The sequence below is a fragment of the Epinephelus fuscoguttatus genome, linkage group LG3 (assembly GCF_011397635.1).
Source record: "Epinephelus fuscoguttatus linkage group LG3, E.fuscoguttatus.final_Chr_v1".
Classification (NCBI taxonomy): domain Eukaryota; kingdom Metazoa; phylum Chordata; class Actinopteri; order Perciformes; family Serranidae; genus Epinephelus; species Epinephelus fuscoguttatus.
In genome coordinates this window covers 28070700-28093778 of record NC_064754.1, presented here as the reverse complement: position 1 = coordinate 28093778, position 23079 = coordinate 28070700, and the positions used below count along the sequence as shown (strand labels likewise).

General features: G+C 40.2%; 1 protein-coding gene across 3 annotated transcripts in view; it reads right to left on the bottom strand.

The window, feature by feature from the left end:
• mad1l1 (mitotic arrest deficient 1 like 1) overlaps positions 1–23079 on the bottom strand; it is an 80812-nt gene that overhangs the window by 43263 nt on the left and 14470 nt on the right. For all 3 annotated transcript variants that reach the window (XM_049571371.1, XM_049571373.1, XM_049571372.1), the window contains exons 12-15: positions 20801–20941; positions 20203–20259; positions 17622–17713; positions 17336–17426 (exon numbers count right to left, since the gene is read on the bottom strand). In XM_049571371.1, coding sequence (XP_049427328.1) covers positions 17336–17426; positions 17622–17713; positions 20203–20259; positions 20801–20941 — 381 coding nt within the window. The remainder of the gene's footprint in view (positions 1–17335; positions 17427–17621; positions 17714–20202; positions 20260–20800; positions 20942–23079) is intronic.

The window sequence follows — 23079 nt, the reverse complement described above, 5'->3', positions numbered from 1 at the left end:
AAATCTTGTGCATCAGCCATTCATCTATTACATCTTCCTCTGTGTATGGACTTTGTTGCTATTCATACCACATACCTCGACTACCTGATGGTAGATGTCATTTTTTTTTTTTTTTTTTTTGGTAAATTTAACTCCTAATCTCAGAGAATGTCCAAAATATGAACCAGGTTCTTGATGATTTTATATCTTGGTGCAATGAAGCTTTCCTTCAAATCAATGTTTCTAAAACAAAGGAGATCTGTATAGATTAAAGACGACCCTCCCCAGTTCCTCAGCGTAGTGTTGTCCACAGCCAGCCAGTTGAGCTGGTGACCAATTATAAACATCTAGGCACCATAATTGACAGCAAGTTGAAATTTGATGTGAACTGTGAATTGCTGTGCAAACAAAGTTAAGCAACGGCTCTTTTGTCTGAGGAAGCTCGCCAAATTTCAGGTTGATAGGACTTTCAATGAAAGCACTATAAAACATTTTCATCAGTCAGTTATTTCCTTCTCCATCATTTGTTGGTATGGAAACCTTGGTAGCAAGGACAAGAACTCCTTTGGGAGAATTGTACGGGTAGCTTGTAAAATAGCTGGGGTGAAATTCAATAGCCTGGATGACATTTTTAACAAACAGGTGCTTAAGAAAGCGAAATCCATTCGTAAGGATGACACTCATCCTCTCAGCCAAGAGTATAAGCTGCTTCCCTCTGGCCTGCGCTTAACTGTCCCCCCGGCCACTAAAAACAGGTATAAGTTCTCCTTTGTGGCTACTTCCATCCGGGCTCTAAATGCCACGGAGAGAAGGAGGTAGTTGCTGCTATATGTTTATGTATATGTATCTGTGCTTGTTCAACCTATTTACTTATTTATTTATTTATTTATTTATTTATTATCTGGATTAGTTACCTGTCATGTGTTGAACAACGTACACTTGGCTTACCTGTTGTATTTTGTTGCTCATGCCTGTGCGTTTTATGTTTTATGACCTTTTTTAATGTGACTTGTGTGATTATGTCATCGTCTGCTGCAAACCAAATCGCCCTTTAAGGGACAATTATTAAAGTAAAGTGAAGTGAAATAGACTAGTACTAGCCCCAACCATGACCTCTTTGCCCTAAACCTAATTGCCTCCAACCCCGATGCTTTAAAGGGCCAGTGTGTAAAATGGGTTGAAAACAATGACATCAGTGGTCACATTCTAGATTGCAGGGCTCACTCACTCACCCCTCCCGTCGGGTAAATGACGGTGGCCTCGTAGGGACAAAAAGCCTTGCGCAGGAGTTTTTCAGGAGTAGGTCTATCTAGCGACGAGGTGTATGTTTATTTAGAAATCTAAACCATCTTACGATATTGCAATGAATCTCTCATGAGCAGGAGACCAGAGGAGCGTTCGGGAAAAAGGCCAGTTTATTTGAGCACTCCAGAAACTCCAGTAACACACCACTCCGTCCCAAACTCTGACTCTTCTAGTGTAACAGAAACACTCCATGCACACATACTCGTTCACCATAACAATTGGGGACCCCCCTCCCCTCTCTGCTCAATCTCCAGCCCGCACACTGACAACGTAGCCTGTAAACAGTGCTCAGCTGTTTATTTAGCCTAGCAATATCTCCGGACTATAGTAGCTGCAATGGACGACTTTGAACGCGATTTTGAAGAGTTTCTTGTAGCGGACACAGACCCTGAGCCATACCTGTTTGAGCCGGAGCATACAGATGAGGAACTCCATGTGTTTGATGCTGAGCGGGAAGAGAGAGGCTGAATGCACAGAATGGGATTCGGTGCTACTGCTACCATCGTTGGGGAGATATATCATCAGGAGGAAAAGCGCAGCAGAGAGTGCATCACAAGGAGTGAAGTTACGTCTTCTTTTCCTCACAGATGACGGTTCGGGTTCATTCTCTCCTGTTGCGTGGTAAGTGTGGTCCATTCGCAAACTTTATAACTAAAAAAACTTTTCACTACTCTCTATCGACGAACTACTAACACTCTGCTGTTTCTTCCTCTTCTTCCTTCCTTCCGCTGTCTTCCTTGGTTCATTTATACACGCGAAACACGTTCTCTGGCTGGCTGGATTGTCCACTCGGTCTGCCGTACATACATGGCGGCGCAAGATGGCCATCTCTCTAAAGCAAGGCCCTTGCTATATATATATATATATATATATATATATATATATATATATATATCAATAAAAGCATAATTATAAGGCCATGAAAACCAAACGAATTTTATTTTATAGCGATCATACACTTGTATAAACATATTAATGGGCAGAATATTCAGATTCGGATTCAGATTGACAATAAACCATGCCAAATATTACACACTGGCCCTTTAATATGACTTGTACTAGCTAATCACAGCACCCAGTTGGATCTATAATAACCAATGTGACAATTCTCACTTGTGTGCAAAGAGACGTTACAAATAATTCAGCAAGTAACTGATTATTAAAGCAGTTGCGGATACGTTTGTATTCTGTGTACTCTGTTGATAAGCACATCAATTAATGGACTGTATCAGCTGTAAATGACTGCACAAGGTCATTCTTTGTTGAGCTGCATCTTCTGTCACATCAACTTTGAAAAGTAGTCTTTAGATCAAATTCATTCACTGGTAGTCAATTCAGGTCCATCAGGTCTTGGTTTGGATGAAAAAGAACACTGGGCTGAAGAGTGTTTGTATCTAAGACAGAGTCTCCCCTTGTCCTCCCCAATGGACTTTTTTTGTATTGATCAAGTAAACAGCATTTGAAGTTCTCACACATAATAACTCACAGGCCTTTAGAATATGAGTGCTGCACAAGGCTACAGAACATGAAACACCAGATACGGCCGTACAAGAACTGAAATCATTCATTGTACTTACGCATTTCTGTGAAGTGTGGTAAAAGCACGGACATTGGCAGAAAAGCCTGAACAGACTTTCAGAATCAAAAAGCCAGGAAGAGTTTTATGGAAAGCATCAGAGAGTGTGTGCTGACTGATTCAGAGGAATAAATGGAGAGGAGATGAGAGGTGAAGTGTGTGCACAAAAGTGCTTTACAAGAAATCAATCCATGCTTTCAGTCACAATGATTAAAAAAAAAAAACCCCACTTATACATTTTAAATATTACACACTCTGTTGCCAAGTGTCATTTAATCTTATATTTCTTTTTCCACTTTGCCTACTCTAGTTCTGCTGAAAAGATTTTGGATGTAAGATATGGCCCTGTCTCTGTTCTCTTTGTACCACTGTTAGATCTGATAAAACACAAACAGGCTGCTTTTGTGATGCAAGTCTTAAAGCATATTTTTAGTAACTGTATGTTGTACGTCAGGTTACCTTGTGACAACAACTGTGTTGCAATAGTTGGCTGAAAAAGGCAGCTGAAAAAGTCTGACTGTACATGGTTATGTGACAAAACAGCACCTAAAAAGTCAATGTACACAAATATATAAATCCTGCACAGTACACAAAGTAATTCTTATTCATTTTATAGGGAAACGCAGGGAACGCAGGGAAATAGCAGTCCATCTATTAGTCATACTGAATTGGAATGCAACTTTACAGCCTTTTGGCACACTGATTTTTCAGAAATATCCATTCATACAAGCAAACATTTTCTGGAAAGTAGATGCATGGCATAAGTCAGGTTTCCATCCAAGTGTAGTGGAAATTTTAACCAAATGTCCAGGAAATCAGCAACACATAACAGCGGTCCAGCTATTACTCACAGTGAATTAGAATTCAACTTTACAGCATTTAGGCCCATTCATTTTTCAGAAAAAGGCACTGATGCATTGTGTAAGTTCAGTTTCTTTCCAAATGTAGTGCAACTTTTTAACATATGTTCAGAAAATCAGCAATAGAAAATGCAAATTTCCAATCAAAGACTGTTATGTGAATATTAGGAGTCAAGCACATCGAGAGTAACAGCTGGTGGGACTAATTCTCAGGCTGGGTTCCATTTAACCACCACAGAGGAGGGCGATGAGGCGAGTAATAGAACGCGAGTCAAACATTCAATAGTGGAAAACCACAGGCAAAATATGATGGAAATATTGCATTTATGATTGTTTTATGTATTAATTCCATGAAGGTTATGGTCTCCTCATTGTTCCACACATATCTGATGTTTTCGTCTGCCACTATTTTTCATCTCTTTAGCAAAGTGGAAGTGACAACAAGTCACATGCTTAATGTACATCATAAGTAATTCCCAAGTCTGTTTCTAGTGTGTTCCAGTAGCCATACTACCATACTATTTAGTATGCCAGAAAAGGATTTAGTAGGTCCCAATATATAGTATGTCAAATGCAGTATGCCACAAAAAACCAGGATGTCCTACTGCATCCCGTCAGATTTTGTGGTATGCAAGCCAGCATGCTATTCTTTGCTATTTTGACAAACAATCCTCTTTGCAGCGAAAGATACGTCACATCGACTGAGCCGCAAACAGTCGACAGCTTGACAGCTTGTTGACAGCTGTCAGAGGCCGCAATGACAGATGACAGCACATTAAAAGTGACTGTTGACTAGTCGATTAGTAATTACAGGAATATTGACTGTTTCAGTGAACAAAATAATCACAAAGATTACAGACAAAAAAGGACATGAATATATAATAACAGTAACACAGTAGTGCATAGCCAATGTAATCTTACTGTCGTGAATATAATATCTTAGAATCCACAATGTATGAAGTTATTTCTTAAAAGTTAAAACTACATGAACTGTAAAGCAGCAACAGCAGAGCTCTCTGGGTTGATCTCCATCTCTAATGAACTCAGCAAACGTCATTTTGTTTTATCTTCAAGATAACTGAATGAACAAGAGGGTCAAAGATCAGGGCCCAAGTTATGTCAAAGTAGTGTGTCCTGATTGTGTATATACTGCATGCAATAGTTCATACTTTGTAAGGGCAGCTGCAGTAACTCCTAAAAGTAAGACAAAAAACTATGCAATTTGAAATGCAGCCTTTGCTTTTAATAGGGATGCACCGATCCGATATCTGGATTGAATATCGGCCCCGATATCATCAAAATAGATGGATCGGGTATCAGAAAATACAACCTATACCTGAGGCGATCCTTTCCCTTTAAATCTATTGCGACACAAGCTACGCCATACGCCATGGAGCGAAGGAGAGAATCTGCTGTGTGGGTGCATTTCATTTTATCTTAGGAAAGAACTGTGCGGTCATCAATGCCTGATGCCTGTAGTTTTTTAGGGTATATAGCTTTTTAGGTCAACCATGGTATCGGATCAGTATCGGGTATCGGCTGATACTCAAAGCCAAAGCATCGGGATCAGTATCGAAACTGAAAAAGCTGGATGGGTGCATCACTAGCTTTTAATCGATACACTAACTTTTCCACCTCAGCAAAGCATAAAAACTTAGTGCAATGTTTTGCCTTTTTTCAAATTTCCAGCATCACCACTTTCATGCACAAATTAAAAACATGCATAAAGAGGTGATGGGATATATGTACAAAAACATCTAGACTCTCACAGGATATATCAGCAATTTGATGAGTCGCTTTGAAGCTTACGATCACATTTATTTGGTGCAATAAAAGGTAATGGTAATACTACATGGATGAAGCAGGTCTACTTGTGTGGGAGACGGCATTTGGAATTCAAACAAGTAGCTTTATTTTCAGCTTCCTGTATCTTAAGATATTTATTTTCTGTGTAACCTATGACTGCTCTGCTTTACCTAGCCTGCCAAAATCTCCTCTACAGAGGCTACAGGAGCATACAGTGAAGTTATGAGCATCAGACTGCCTACCTGCTTTATTTCCCAGTATGCTACTCTTTGCCCCCAGCACAGAGCAGTGTGGACCACAGCAGCAGAAATACCCTGCACTGATTCACAGCGAATGTAAGTATTTATTAATGTTCTGTTGTGTAATGTTGTGTTTTAACCTCAGAAACACATAATGTGATATTCAATAAAATCCCACATATACTGCCACAGTAAATATGAAGGCAATTAAAATAGTTTTACTGAATTTTAATAAACACGTATCTGAAACTGAACACTGGCAACAGAGGTTTTCATAAACATTTCATTTAATCTTTTTGCCAGTATTAGATTTTACTACACAAGATTTCAGAGTAGAGCTCTATCTATCAAACTGACTAACACAAAATTACATAATACACGATGATTGCTAAATACAGACAGATGTTAGTGACAAGAGAAAACACAGCATTGGGAGCTAAGGCAAAAATGGGAATGTTGTTTCCTGAAAACATGATTTCCTCTTTTTCTTACTTTGTTTTTCCTCTGACTCTATAAGGTCTGGGTAAATGAGAAGAGTCTATCTTAGCTTAATGCCAATATAAGGAGACACACACAAACAGAAACACACACAACATGCACACACACCAATCTGAGCTCTTGATTACTGGCTAAATTAGATTCCATATGCCCCCAAGCGACGGTTGCCAAATAAACTACAGGCGTGTGGGAGAGCAAGAGGCAGACAAGGAGAAAAGGGATATGAAGATGGGAAATGGTGAAGGACATAGAAAAGAACACGATGAAAACAAAGAGGGCTGGGGTATCATTGCCTACAGCATAAGGAAAAAGCAGCACGGATGAAGGGAAAAATGACTTGCACGCTTATAAATAACGCTTTGTATAATTTAAAAGGAACAGAAGGATTGAGCTTTCCAAAATGAGGAACAGAGAATGTGTGTATTTATATCAAAAGATTTTCAACTGGACTGCACACACGTCACAGCCACATAAAGTCAAGGCTTACTTTCTTCCTGCGGAAATCTTTTGAAGTTGTACATCTGTAAATGGAGGGTTTATTCAAGGATGGCTCTGGATGTGTGTTGTGATAAACACCGAGAGAAAATGGAAGGGAGAGCCAGATAGTGTGAGACAGATATGTAGATTAGAGCTGTAAACCCAGCACAAAAAGAGGAGTAAAGTCCTCAAAACGCAGCCAACAGCTATGTGCTGTCAAAAAGCGAAAACTCTTTTAAACGTACTGCCTTAAAATTAGGTCAAGCTAAAGAAAATTAGAATGATTTGGCCGTGGAATTCATAGTTTACTTTTTGGATGCCTGGACTGAGCCGTGGGGCAAAGTTTTAATTGACTGCTCAACAGCAAAAAACAAAGGAAATGTATTTCTCCTTGGCATTACTGCACATCGCTTTTCGAGTGAGCCAAGAAATACAAAATCTTTTTTTAATTGGTTGAACTCTCCTCATATATAAAAATAAAGTGAGAAAATGGAAAAAGGCCATCCTCTTGTCTTCATCCATTTTACCGTCTGTGCAGAAAAACAGGGTGTGGTGGACAAAAATGCAATCAAGCACATAAATATGATCCATTGACAAAGGGAAACATGAACTTTAAAAATTCCAACAGGGATAATCATTTTTCAAATGGAGAAAGGTATTATTAAAGGGGCTCAGAGCATATGATTTATCTAGATATGGCTCTAAACATGGAGATGGCAGCCAGCAGCTAATGGTGTTGCCACCATAACCACCACTGAACAGTGGCGACAGTACTGACAGAGCTAACAGTGCTAACCAGGAGAGATCAGAAAGGGTGGGTGCTATGCTTCCATAATGCTGCCGCTCTGATATCAGCTGTAACTGCAGTATTAAGGGCAGTGCAAAGCAAGCGACTAGCTAGCCAGGTGGATACATTTCACAGCACATGCAAGTCTGCATTTGACAGAAAAAGGGGAAAGAGGTGCACTGTGTTCTTTATAAATTATAATCAAGTTCACTGCTGCAATATCAGAAAAACGACAAATTGCCTGAGTTTCATATTGGATGTCTGCAAACTGCTTAAAATTACAGATGGCCTAGTTTGTGTGTGCCAATGTGTTAACATGCATATATACAGCCTACTCTTCAACACCGTATTTACAGTGCAGCAAGGTGGAGAGCCATTCTAAGTGCTCGAGGCTACATATCTCTTATTCATAGAACAACAATAACAACACATCTAATACCAGAGAGCAGGGTCTGTTATAAACAAGAGCAAGAGGCAGGGAGAGAGAGCAAAAGAGCAGTCGATCAAGAGCATGAGAAAGAGAGAGAGACGGGGCAGAGAGGGAGTAAGAAGTCCAGGGAACAATGTCTGTTTTTAACACAGCTGAACAAATCGCTCTCAAACATCCACTTATATACTAAATACAGTACCAACCACAGGGGACACATGAGTCACTGATGGAACAGGTGACACACTGATGCTGAGTGAGTGTGCAGGAGTGTGAGAGCGGAGGGGTACCATCAAAAAATAACGAGGAAAAACAAGCACATACACACACCCTTAACCCCCATGAACTGATGGAGTGAGAACGGGGAGACACAGGACACACTGGAGAGGCAAACCTCTTCCACTGAGTCACATCACTGAAAACACATTGGAGCTCTATTGGCTTTTTAACGACTCTCCCTTACAAATGAGCCATACCTGTAACAAGGAACACACAAGTGCTTTTAAAAGGATCGGTTCATCTAAATTACCAAAAAGAAAACACAACTTACCTACTGGTACTGACCATACAGATTTAAATGGTAACCTCAAAATTTATGGTGCTACCCCAATACAATGAGGAAAAATAGCAAGAAAGTCCAAGTAGAATGGGAGTGGGGAGTTGGATGGGTCAAACAAAACTGGACTTTCATCCAAGAGAATGCAGTTCATGTCCTGTGCGAAACCAAAAGTCATGTTGCCTTGATGTGATGTTACGTAAGAAACATTTATTTTAACCCAAAACAACTTTCTTCTTCCTCTTATTTAAAAACTGTTGAACAAAAACTTTTGGTAGCAAGGTCTGTGGAGTATTCAAAGTAAACGTCCAGTATGCGGGACACTTTCTGAAGGAAATGTAGTTGTTGGGTTATTTTGTAAATTTTTGCTGATTTCCATGTACAATAGTCTGAAGATGTGTTACAAAAGACAAAACATCCTCAAGAGAGTGTGTACATTTCTTACTCAACTGTCATAATGTTCAACTTGTTCTCAGTAGGGCTGCCCTTTGAAAGTGCGGAGTTCAAATGGTCATTTGGAGACCCCACAGTTGACTGAGATAGCTTCAAGTCAAGCAGTTGTTTTGTTTTTTTTTCTAGCCAGTGTGCTGTGTGGTGTACTTCTAGAGCCGTTTGGTCTCCATATTTTGCTGCAGAGAGAGTGCTCTTGACTTTCATGATACTCTTTGATAAAGGGAGCAAAAGACAAGATGCATCAGCACAAAGGAAGAGAGACTCTGCACTGTAAGGCTCTGAGAACACATTATCCTCTCTCTTCTGCTGAGAAATGTTGAACTTACTGCTCACAGATACTTAGTATCACACAATCCCTGGCTTTTGTTTGATATCTTGTGTTGACAAAAAATGTTGGTATACATTTCTAACCCACTGTTAGCTTGTTTGCTATATTACGTGAATGCTGCTGTCACACTCAATGTCCCACTGAGCCCGTTCAAACTTTAAAACTTTATATAGAAAAAAAACCCTGAATCAGCAAATATTCATATTGTACAGCCAAATCTGGTTCGACTGACATAATTCTGAGTCTGGTACCTTAGTTATACCTGGATCCAGTTATGTCCCTTGTTGTTTGCAGTGAATGTGATCCATTTCCCCCAATTTCTGGGGAAGGTTTTCCCCTTTCCCCTTATTTCATGCCAGTTCTGTTGCCAAAACTCTACAGCGATACGGGCTGCTTCCCATTACTGCCACTTCTGTTATTAAACCTAGATGCAATGTATGGCTGTCTTTGGGTAACTCATAACATAAATGCAAAAACATTTCACGTTATAGCATACATTGACTGCACTGAGGTAGTGACAGAAATCTTAGACACATGTAAACCCATCCTTTGAAGTAAACAGGACGGTGCTGTCTGCTGCTGTTTTAACAAAGCGCTCCGGGATGCTTTCACTTCAAGTGTCTGTGTATAGCAGTTGTACTGCTATGAGAAGTCATTTCCAATTTGCTGGCAAGATTCTTTAGCTGCAGCTTGTTCTCAGGAGGAATCCATACTTTGACCAAGAGCACCTTGCTCCACTCTGCCTTCGTGTTGTTGACAATGACAGTGAATTGCCTCGGCTCTAGTCCTCATATTTTGTCTATATCATCTGTGGGCTTGCTTATGGCAAAAGTGCATCAAGCAGCATGCACCTCGAAGAGTAGACTGATGATAACTGCTACTTAACAGTGTGATGTCAATTAGAAAACTATCACAACAAGCAAATCCCCACTGCAGCTTTTTGTGATGTGGACTGGCCATGATAAATGCAGAGCTTAGCAGGTATTGTACCTCTGTCCATAAGGTAATGAGAGAAACCATGGATAAATCTAAGTACAGGTTACACTTCAATGACTTTTCCTGCATGGGTAAAATTTGAAGATAACTGGCTACCTGCAGCATTAATTTCTTGATGGAGATTCTCTTAAACTAGAGCCTAAAAGCTCAAGATGGAGTTAGGAGTAATGGTAGATGTGCAACAGCGTCCACTGTGCACTGAGAAAGATTTGTTTGATAATTTACAATTTACAATTAACGTATAGCCCACGGCTAATTTCCATCTGTCGTCCCTAGGCAGGTTGTTGTTACATTAGTAACATAAAAACAAAATGCATAAATAGCACACGAGATACACTAGAAACATGGAGAAACAGTACAAATATACACATAGTAAAAAGTAAACAGTAGAAAACATTTGAATATGTCAGGAGTGACTGAGGAACTAGATCAGGAGTGACCATAGAAACTGAAAAGAGGATGAAAATTGAAATTTCATTGTATTGCACATTTCATTATATTGCACATAGCCCTATTATACTGCACCAACCCTGTTGCACATAACCCTATTCTAACAGTACAGTTAAGCATAGTCACAAAACTGGTTAGCTTTGAGCCACACCTTTAGATGACCTTTAGATGACTTCAGATAATTATGGGTTCTCTCTGTAAGGCTCTATCCAGGGCACAAGTATCTGATATCCTCTGATAAAAAAATCCTTAAGTAAAGAAGAGCTGTGGAGTTTTCTTGTACACAAACAAAAGTTATATTTACATTCAGTGTTATTCAGCAAAAAGCAATGTGTGTAATCTTGAGATCTAACAAAGTGTCGAGTACATTTGCTTACTTCTTAATGTTTGGGGTTTTTTTTGCTTCCCTCCATGTCTACTAGCTTGAAGACTTCTTCTTCATTGTTTGCATATTGCTGCATCTCTTGGTGTGTTATTGCCACAAGTTGATCAGTGGATTAGTGTGACACCATCACCAATGCGAGCTCGAGCAAGAGATAAACAAAACGGAGCCCCACTCATTCGAAAACAACTCCATAATGTCACTAGGCAAAAATCTTCATAGAGATTCTTTAAGCTCAGATACACATGAAAAGTACACACTGGTAACAGAACATGTTGCTCTAAAGAGCAGTAGGACTGCAGATGAAGGGCTCCAAGATCCACAGGTCAGCATGAGTTGTCTCCTTTGGGATAAATGCAAGGAAAGATGACAAGAGTCATTCTGCATGTTCTGCAGCCCTGTACAGTTTCCTGTCATATCTTTCAACTCTGTATTTACAAAAGCAAATTACTGAAGTTGAAGTTCTGTCACAAAACTATGTTGGTACATACTCTTGTGCTTTTTAAGTGGGTATATGGGAATCCTAGAGCTTTCTTAGTGGATACACAGAAAACAAGGAGGTATACAAAATAGAAAAGGGTCTTGGGACAAGTCATAGCCTCTGTGCCTTTTATGAAAGAGCAGACAAGTGGATGCTGGACCAGGGGTCGCACTAACGAAATAGTTTCTGTCAACGACTGGTTCTTTTTTTTTTTTTGCAACAATGATATATAACCTGAAAGTCGTCCATCATTTTGACAGATTAGAACATTGGGGGCAAACTATGGTAACCTTTAGTGATTTACACCCCTGTCCAGTTGGTGGCTTTAGCATATTAATTACCTATTGTCTAGTCTTGTCTTTGATCTCACATACCAGTAATAATAGATTATAACAGAATTTTTACGACCATGTCCCTAAAAATGACAGACAAGAAGAAGAAAGAGCAGCCAAGTACTAATTTAGGTGGACTGCATAGACAACTTACTCCTCCTTGGAGGCCTTGGGGTACTGGACCATCTGAAAGGCCTCAGTAAAGGTGAAGTTAAACAGCTTTTTTGAGCATTAGCATCAGAATCTCTGGTAGGCTCTGCCACAGGGACCTGAGGCTTTGGGAGTTTATGGATACGCAAGGGTAGGTTGACTTTGTGGCTAGCAAGCATGAAGGCAAAGGTCTGCAGAGTAGCAGAATCTTCCATGGAAGACTGAGCTGCAAGGTCTCCCCTCTTCCTTCCTAGTTCAGCACCTTTTCAACATGGAGACAAGTACAGCGCCGAAGATTCCCTCAGGACCAACTGGAATGCGCAATATGTCAACCTCTTCCTCATCAGAAGTTGGTCACGTTGAACCATCTCACCTGTATGAACCAAGAGTGACCTTAATTGTGTCTTTCGGCTGGTAATTGGACTCCCAGTTGCTGTGCCAGCCACTGGACAGATAGGTTTCTCTGTTTTATCACTGAAATACTTATCTATAGAACAAGATATACTGGAGCTATAATCCATATGGTCAAGAAATCACTGATTATGGCTTTAAAAGGTTGTATAAGGAACATTTTCTTTCAGTATTTAGAAACCTTTCCTATTTCTCCCCCTTTAGAAGTCTTGAAATAGAAGTGAAAAAAGAGTTGCATGTTTCATCAAATTCATTTCACCATAACTGTCATTACTGACATTTCTCTCTTAAATTGCATCTTACACTGAGCAGGTTGAAGGGGGATGAGGTTCTCTTTTCTGACGTCTCAAATCACTTCACTGATTTACTGGATAAGTACGGAGCTGCGCTGCCATCATCTCTTTGGCTCAAAAGTCAGAAAGTTGTTATCTGTTTTATACAGAAACGTCATGATATTTTCTCCCTCCCAGTGCACACAACCCCCTACATGCCAGACCTGTGATGGGTGATGGGAAGACACACTGTCTGGTGGGAATGAAGCTCAGTCAGCGGCATACAGATACGACACTGGAACACAAGCTTCAAAAGGGTAGGTTCAAATACTTTTAGACAAATTCAAAATAAGGCTGGAATGTGGAAGGCCACATGGGACACTTACACCAAACATCACTGAAAAGACAGCTCCTTCCTGGCGTCAGCTGTGGCTGCCGTCCTTCAGACACCGATATCATCATCAATCTGAGCTTAACTGTCACCCTATGCAACAGCCTCATTACTTAAAAAATCTGGCGGTCAGAGGACACAAGTAAACAGAACTGTCTTTGACATTGTCATTAAAAATATGTGTCTTGAGCACTATTGTATTGAATTGTCTCAGTGAAATATTGTGGAGACAAGGTTGCCCAAAGGAAAATGATTATGAAAGTGGTAAGTGTTAATGTCACAACAGCTTACTGTTTGAGAAGGCCCTGATTTCATTTCCCCTGCTAGCAGGTGTGTCATGTGCTGGCATTTACTTGGTCTGTCCATCTGCCTAGGCCTGTCACCGTAACTACATTTGTTGGACAATATAGTGTGCCAGAAACAATTGCAATAAACATGATTATTGTCATTTTGAGACTAGGTTTGGGTACTGTAACCTGGTGCCGATCCTGTACGACCAGTTCCAACCAGACTGAATCATAACGCAGATTTCAGGGCCTCATTTTGGTGCCAGATTGAGTGAGTAGCGAGAGTGAGCACAAGTGAGAGTGCAAGACAAACAGTGTAAGGGCAAGAGCAAAACAGCATGTGTGCAGGTGATGGTTACAGTGAGCCTGCAGTGATGGGAGATAGGAGTTGGAGTAGGAGTAACAGTTTGGGATATATGTTTTTGAATAAATGGTCGAACCTCCATAATGCAGCTGATGTGCTGCCACAAGTGGATGACCTGGTAGCCGGGGGGTTTGCTGGTGGAGTGACGGCGTAGAGGATGAAGTTGTTGCCCCACTACTGGAGAGGCAAAAGCAAAAAAGCCAACATTGCAGCCTTAAGGGATTGCTTGTAGGTCTTAAACATTTAGTCACATTTTTAAATATATTTATTGCTCAGCAGAGGCACGGTTTAAGACTGGACAAGACCTTTCCCAGGCTACTAGCAGGCCACAGTCGAGACAAAATATGAACAGCTTTTTCACCTCGTACTATGTCTCTTTCAATCTGAAAATAATGTCTAAACATAACGTTGCTGTGGCCCAGTATTATACAATTCGGCATGCCCATGTAAGCACATGTACAACAGAGACACTACGTTGATGCAACCTCTTGCAACGCCAACAATTATCTCTGTCTAGACACTGGCATGACAGCAAGAGCAAAAAGACAAAGTAAAGCACTGTTAAGTCTTCCATTATTGCTGCCACAGTCACGGTCTACAGTGCAAGAAAAAAATATCAGGGGACAATAACAAATAAAAATAAATTGTAAGGAGTACATTTAAATTAGACAATCTTCTGTTGTTGTTATGAATAAATTCAAAATAGCTAAATAGTAATTCTGCTGTACTTGCTGAAGCCATGATGATTATGTAATTCACCTCCGTGTGCTAATGAACATGACTGTCTCACCAGGAAGAAAACAAGGTCCAAACCACAGAGAGGCTATGGAGGATTAGATAGAACACATGAAGGGGAGCAGAACAGACTTGGACAGGTTCTGAAAAAATGGCCGCAAATAACATTATCGTTCTTCATAATATGACTGAACTGAATACTGCGGGTTCTTTGGAGGACAAATTTGGACCAAATATCCTTAAAACCACCCTTAAAAACTCAATTCAACAATCATCCAGTACACTCTGTTCGAATCACTGTCTTAGCCTACAAAGCAATAATCTGTCAAGTTTATATTTTGCTCCTCTCTGTCGCCAAATGATAGCTGGTAGCATCTATAACCAATTCATAAAGCCTCTGCATTTACTATTCTGAACAACCGAGTAGGTGGTGGGGGAAAAAAAATCTGGTGCACAGGACATAATGTGTTTACGTTTCTGTCATCATCAATAATGAATGTTTGGAATAAATAGAGAATCCAGTAGTTCTGAAAATAAAAAGATGAAAGCTTTGCGGTTCTGCTGCTCCTTCCCATACATACTGTAATCTTAAAGCTGGCATTTCCCTCCCTTCCAAAGGAGAAAACTCATTAGTTGGCACGACCAACAGCAGCAACCAAACATTAGAAGACAAAGAACACAGCGGCTAAAAGAAATGTAAACTGAAAAAAAACCAAACATCAAAACAAAAGCAAATTCACAAATGTCTCAACTTTGATCATGAATTGAACTGGAAAGGAAAACGCAGAAAAGATGTACCCTAAAAATACACCTATGCCACTGATTACTGGCTGAAATTAAGTTTGCAAAACACATTCAAATTTCACATCTATTCATCAACTTTGATTTCTTATCTGTAATTCTATTAGAGATGGCAGTTACGCCCAGCATGGAGGCCTGTTGAGGACAGAGTCCAGTCTTTAATTGCAAATCTACATTTTAAGCTTCCATAAAAACAAGGGCCTCCCTAACCAGTACACTGATCCCTTCTGGTGTTTGTTGTGATTATTTCAAACATGTCAAAATAAGCAGAAGAGCAAATTATCTCATGTTGCAAGTCACAGCTTGCATGTTGCAAATTTGGCCCCAAACTCATGTCTGGCTTTAGCTACCGTGACAATGCTAACATTAGCTCGTCAAGTCACTGAAGTGTTTTTTGGTGCTGATAACCAAGAGAGAGAGCATGCATTTAATGTAGCTGGCAAAGGGAAAACTTGCTCCCAAAAGACTGCGCAAATCAAATCAGCTCTGCCTGTGATGAGGGTTTAATTTCAGCTTTGTAACACACGGCTCACACTACCCGACAAGCAAAGAGACGCAAGATACTAGTTCGCTGATTAGTGTTTGTAAAGTTTAATAAAGTAAAGTAGTAGTCATTCTATTCCAGGAAAGTTTGATGCAATATTGTGATAGTACCATTTACAGTGATATTTTGCCCCACCCCCGATTACTGTAGCATCAAGGTTTTATACCATCTCATCCTTAATGAGTACTTCTTAATTGCATGATGCAAATTGAAAAAGTTGCATGTGTTGAATTTACATATTAAAAGACGTATAGCTCTTTAAAAATGTCCACTGTACAATGTATACGTACTTAAAATACAGATGTAAGAAAGTCAGCGTGTCTCAGTGTACCTCCTGACAGATTACTGGTGGGAATGATTGAGCACGAATCCATGAAAAGCAGTCTCATTACACTGTAATACGAGTGGTTGACAGTCACACAAGTCACTGTGATCTCAATAAGACAGGGCGGAAATGATGGGTTAGGCTACAAGACTCTGAAGTGCAAGTTGATATAATGAAAAATCCCATTGTCCATTTATTCAAGCTTTCAATTCTGTACGTCTTTCATGCCTATTCATTCAGCCATTCATTTCTCCTTTCAAATGCTTCTCCATTCAGTCCCTCATCTCTCCACTCGGTCTGATGTAGAGGTCTCTTTGTGTGCATTAGACCATGGTGGAGTCATAAAAATTAACTCCTAAGAACTGACCTGATCCATTGACCGTGCAACCTTGAAACCTGTGTGCACATACACTCACTCCTATACGCACACTCAGTTGTCAATTGCTTTAAAAGTGGTGGTCATGCTTGAGAACACATGGATTTCATTCACCCCTCGGCTAAATGGAACCAACACGCTTGCCCACACACGTTTCATTAAAGTGCCCTGGTAGGCTTAGTTTGGCACAGTATGAGTCAGGGGAGTTAGACGACCTGACTGAGATGAAACACACACACAGCCAATTTAAAACGGAGAAGGGATCGCGTATAACTGAGGGAGTTAGTTAAGTAACTTTGCAAGATGAAAGTAGCTGGATTAGATGCACACAGTCATGCAAGTGTGTGTTTGTGTGTGTGTGAGTGATAAGGAGGCTTCCAACCAGGATTCATTTCATTTCAGCCAGTTTCATTTCCAGCTGACACTGGGGAAGGTCTACATTTATTTTGACGATACCCCCCAACACACCCCCACCCTTCTGCCACCCTGTCCATTCTAATCCCTTCAACCAATAAAGGAGGACTTAAATCAGCCACAGGTCCTACAACTTGGCCACTGGACGCCGCTGGAATCACACCTGGGTCCAATTGTACTTGAAAAACTGTCAGATACGGGAAGCATTTGTGTGAATCAATCTGCAATGTCATATGGGCTAGTCTGCTGCCCTTGGGGTTATTAAATTGGTTCCTTTGTGCCAGACGGGTAAATCCATCACAGAAAACTGTCGCAGGGAGTCTTGGTGCCTACCTGTAGGTTGTGTCTCTCCAGTCTCATCTCCAGAATGTTGTTCTGCTCCTCCAAACGCTGCCGTTCTGCCTCTAAATCTTCAATTTTCTGTCTGAAAAATGCAGCACACACACTCACTGAGTTGTTTATTTATATGACTATGCACATTGTTGACTCAATAGGTTAATCCTAGTGGTATAGCTGCTCACAGACAAGTTAATCCACCCCTTGTATATGCATTAATCTTTCATGTGTCAGGTTTTGAATTGGTTGTCTTTTCAACAGGTTGTGTGTGTGTGTTAACTACCTGAGTATGCTGACCTCTTCTTTGGTCACTGAAGAGTTGCTGTCAGCAGCAGATGCCTGCTGCTTCTTTAAAGACTCCAGCTCCAGCTCCACCTGGGACAGACGGAGAGGAAAATGAGCCTGGTGCACTAACATCACACCACCTTTGGCTGTGCACCTGGCAGAAACCTTTCAGCTACAGACTAAGGACTCTATCCCAATGTGCTGCAATCTTTTCGAGACAGACATCCAAACAGATATATCCTTTATACACCATTAGTCCACTGATTCATTCTCCACTTCACAATGTCCCACCCCCCCCACCCCAGTACTTGTTTTTAGACCGACTGTGCCTTAGTTTCTCTCCAATCTCGCTCTCGTCTCTGCAATTATCCCTCATTTCCATTTGCACACCCATTTTACTCTTTTTTTTTTCTAAGAGCATCTGTCCGTCTCTCAGCTCATCCTCACTCTCAGTCTTCCCAAGACGGATAAGTAATTACTGCTATACCAGACAGGTGGATTTCACGCGTCAATACTCATTGCCATGGCCATGTTGATGTCTCCTCGGCAACAAGGAGCATGAAAAGAAAGGAGATCATAGAACAAGTGAAGACACAAAGACAGAGTCACAGAGTGTGTAAGAGAGTTTAGGTCACACCTGCCAACTCTGCTTTATTCTGCTTTAATACCATATTTTAAAGCTGTCAACTTTTTTGGAACTTTTCTGTAATATCCACAACCCTCAGTGTGAGGGTAATTGATACTTTGCTGATTTTCAACCAGCTTTGTATCATTACATGTGGGTAGTATGTGTAAATGAACTCTGGTAAACTTCCTCCATATTACCAGCATGGATCTCCCTGCTTATCTTCCAGGTCAGTATAGGCCTGATGGAAAGTTTTGTTCCAGAGTGTAATTCACCATTTTTGTTTGTCTGATACCAAAGACACGGAAAAGAAGCAGATCCAGAGACAGACCCGCCCCCCAGCCTCACTCAAATGTAGACCAAACTCCTATCCAGGGTATGAAATTAACAAAATATTCTGGGGGCAATTTTTTTTTTTTTAGACCCCCACGGTCTAAAAAATGGGGGCATTTTCAAAATGTTTGGGGGCCATCAAAAAATTGTAATTATGTTCTAACAATAAGCACATGAAAAGCAAAACCAACTAAGATAGTGTCTTCCCTCTTCAGTAGTGGTGGTTGTAAAATGTCACTCATATTTTCTATAATTCAACCAGTTTAAATGTGATGATTTAACCATTAATCTACTGATAGCAGTACTAAATTCCTTAGATGCAATCCTGGAAGTAAGTTAATTTAAAATTTAACATTCATTCTACCTTAATTTTTCATTAATCTGTCACTGTGTAGACACAGATCACCCAAGAAATGGTTAATTTATACTTATGGTACAGCAAAGCCCCCTCCCTTCTGTCACTGTATTGCCTGTTTTTTAGCCTAAAGTGTATTCAAAGACATATTTAAGGGCACCACCTTGCTTTAATTTGAGAATTGGGTGCCATAATGTTTCCTATACTGTAAAGACGAAGGCTGAAAAAACTGATATCACACAGTGTACTTAGCAGTGCTGATAAAACATAAACCAAGATTCAAGACTGCCAATTACTAACCCCAAATGTTTTCAAAAACATATTGTAGCTTACAGTTAAACTGCAATTCGAGATTGTCTGTTACCAGCGGGCCACCATATTGTTTTCTGTGTTAAAATGGACAAGCTTGCATTACATCACCCAACAGCGGAAGCGATTACTGGTCCAGTTCGGCACAGTGCATTCTAGCAGTTGTAGGTATCTACCTCTAGAGATAAAGCCAACTGCCACAGCTGTTTTCCTCTAGTCATGTAGCACCAATTTCAAAAGTACTTGCATCTTTCTACTGCATAGACAGCCTAATTTTCAGAGAGACCACTTTTCCAGCAGTCTGTTTATTCAATACTGTTTATTCTTATTTTATTCAGAGCAATTTGGCAGCTTCTCACTTCAAGTAACAATTTTAAATAGACGTTCCAATATTAGTAGTATGCTTCTTGTCAACCGTCAATTACTGTCACTTAAGCCGGGATGTGAGAGAAGGGAAACAGTAGTCAACAAAAGAAAGCTACTGTAACCAGAAATACAAAGGCAGCTGCTAGATAAGACTGCCCCTTTGAAAAGGTCTGCAGGATTAACTTCATTGTTCGGAACACTGGAAAAAAAAGATGTTAGTCAGCATGTTAGTCACAGAGGCATTAGAGCATCTTTGACTCAGAGAAAGGCCAAGTACACCTGCCAGGATTGCAGTTGTGACTAAAAAGGTACCTGAGACAGCTTGAGTGCTGATGGCTGAGGTTACAGTGTCTAATCATGAAGTACTAATTGAGATTTCAGCTGTAATAAGTGTTTTATATTTAAACCTTTTGTATCCTTGTTTCTTTTCTCTTTGTTTTTAGGTATTGAAGTTAATTAAAAGGTCAGATATGTTAATTAATGTAGGAAAACTATGAGTTTTATCTGTATGTGACAGAATCAATCACTTCCAATAACATTTGTGAGTGTGTGCGTGTGTGCGAGAGTGTTTGCGCACACATGTATACTTACTGTTTGCAGCTGCAGTTTGAGACTCCCCGTCTCTTCCTGTGCTTTGGTCAGCTGGCCCTGAATCGAAGGACAGAACAAAGAGGTAAACATACTCAAAATACATAAAGTGATATATGGCTTCCTGTCCTCCTACTGATATACAGCATAGACAGAAACGGAGGATGTGAGCAGAGCAGAGTTGAGTCCGGGAGACCATATATTATCCAAAGTGTGCATTTCATTCGGTTTTGAAACAGTGACACTCTAGCCTTCTGCAATTCGTTCCAGTGTTGCTCACAATGCCCCTGTGTACCACAAGTGCAGCTTTATCAGTTTTCAGTACAGATATCTGTCAATTTGTCCACTAAGCAAGAGTACTGAGTGTGTAGACAAGGAGCAGCTTAGCATCACACATTTACAGTGCCTTTTAGCTATGAGCAAAGTGTCACTCAATGACATGCATGCTGAATTGGCCGGCAGCTTAGAGGAGAATAAATCAGAGCTTTATATTCAAATTTGTTTCAAAAACAATAAACTTGGCTATATGGAAGCTTAAGCAGGATGCTATAAATGGAAGTGTTGCATTTGGTTATGCGCGTGCACAAGCCTGCACACCCACCTCCATCTCTGCATTGTGGTTCTGTGTCTTCTGCAGCACGTCCTCTGCCTCCCTGAGCCGTTTGCTGAGTTGGGGAGAGTACTCAGTAGGTGCCAGCTCGCTGTCATAGGACTCCAGTATGGCACGCATTCCATCACGCTCCTGTAAAAAAAACACACACACACACACACACATTAACATAACACTACAAAATGGAAATCCTGCTGAACACTTAACAAATTTCCATGACGCCAAGACAGAGGAAAGTCATGACATTAGCAAATTCTGTGCAGATATGTTGGTGTGCAGAGTGAATACACTGAGGACGCCGATGCTCTTTGATGTTTTTCTGATTTGTCTGTGTTACTTTTGCATGACTATGTGGTGTGTTAATATGACAGGCAAATGCCTTTGTAAATGAGGAACAAAGTATGAGGCAGCTGTGCCTTTCTCTTCCAAGCTGTGACAAGAGAAACTCAGGGTTATGGTCATGCTCATCTGCATCTCTCCTCATGTAATAATCAAATCAAAGACACATGTCTTTGTAGATAAAGGATAAATAATAAATTAAAAAAATAATCACGGAGTCATGACAGAGAAATGTCTTTGCAAATTAAGCATATAATATTATGCTGCCTCATCTCTCTTAACTGAGATAATTTAAAAATTCAAATGAATTTTTTCATCCTCTATAATACAGGAATAAAAGACATGGCTTCAACACTGTACCCTGTCCAGTAAATCAACACGCCAAGCAGCTGCTTCTCTTAGAGAAGAGAGGATAAAAACATCCTCAAGTCAACGTCTTCACAAGCGTCACTCAGACTGACACACCGTCTACAAATAGCTCACGAGTCTCTATCAATGTGTGTCTGTATGCTGATACTGGAGCGTGTATGTTCATGTTCACACATGGATACGTGCATTTCTCGGCATGGTTCCTGCAACCAACAATGTGTAGGAAGAAAAGTCAGCCATCTACAGGCAGTATTAGAAATTAGAAATCGTGATGGGGCAAGAAGAAAGTAAATGCTAGTTGACAGACACAAAACATAAACAGCAAAGGCCTTGTAGCTGCATCAGATCATTAAACTTTCTTCAACCACTAAACTTTGAGTAACGAGTCTGCATTGAAGTCCATATGTGAAAAAATGAACTCTGAGAACTTGTTTGTCAGAACAAAGTTATGCTCTGCTTTTAAATGTCTGTGTAGGATGAGCACAAACTGTGGCCAGTAAACTGCTCCAAGTGGACAAAAATGGAATATATTATTACCAATGCTGTCAACTAGTTGGCGTAGCCTATATCTCACAAAGCTACAATGTTATCATTGTATCTGTAGCCTCACTCAATGTCCCACCCACTACGCTTTCTGACTGGTTACACATCATGAGAAATGGCCTATCAACAATGAAGGCTATCGTACCACACCCATGCCTGGGTGGGGTTGCTTAGAGCATTGGCGGGTAACTTCTAAACTGCTATGATACGCTGCCTTTACACGGCAGTAAGACAAAATTTATACCATCACAGCCCGTTACCATAACATTACAAGTCTGAAAATTTCCCTGACACAAACTTTTAGCTTTGAACAGCAATGAATGATAACTACATTTAATCACTATGTTACATAGTAAATATGCAATAGTTGCCAGGCAACCTGATGAGCGAGAACAAACTCATCTGTTTAAAAACTGGCAAACGGCCTGTTTATGAATGCAAATTCATTCACTGTCAGTCAGGTCTGTTAAAATGATGCGTCTCCTCCCCTCCCTTCACTACACTGGTCCACTCTGCATTATAAAGCAAAGCAGGCTGCATTTTGTGGCAATCAGGCTTTTAATAAACATTTCACAAACAGCCAGGCTGCTTAAGACCATCCTTGAATTTTAAGGGTCATTGAAAGCTCAATGGTCTATTATTAAAGGGAAGCGTATGATATTCAGGTTGAAGTCAGGTAATAAAAACTGGCAGTCAATACCAGTTGAGATAACTACATGTAATATATGTTGATTGCCAAGTAGTGCTGTCTTTTTAAAATGGCCCAGAAGCACCTTGTAATTCCTGGATGTAAAAATCTATGAATAATAGGCTGCAATTTCTCTGTCAGATTAGCTCATAGGCTAGTATCTGAAAACAAACCATGATTACCCTAATCAGATTCAGCCTGTGATTAGCCAGATCGAAACCAACATAATCCATTTAAAGATGACTGAGTCTGGTTCATTTAAAAACACTATATGTGAAATCCTCCTTAATTCAACTTTATTTGTTTTGGCACCAAAGCGGCATCATTTGTC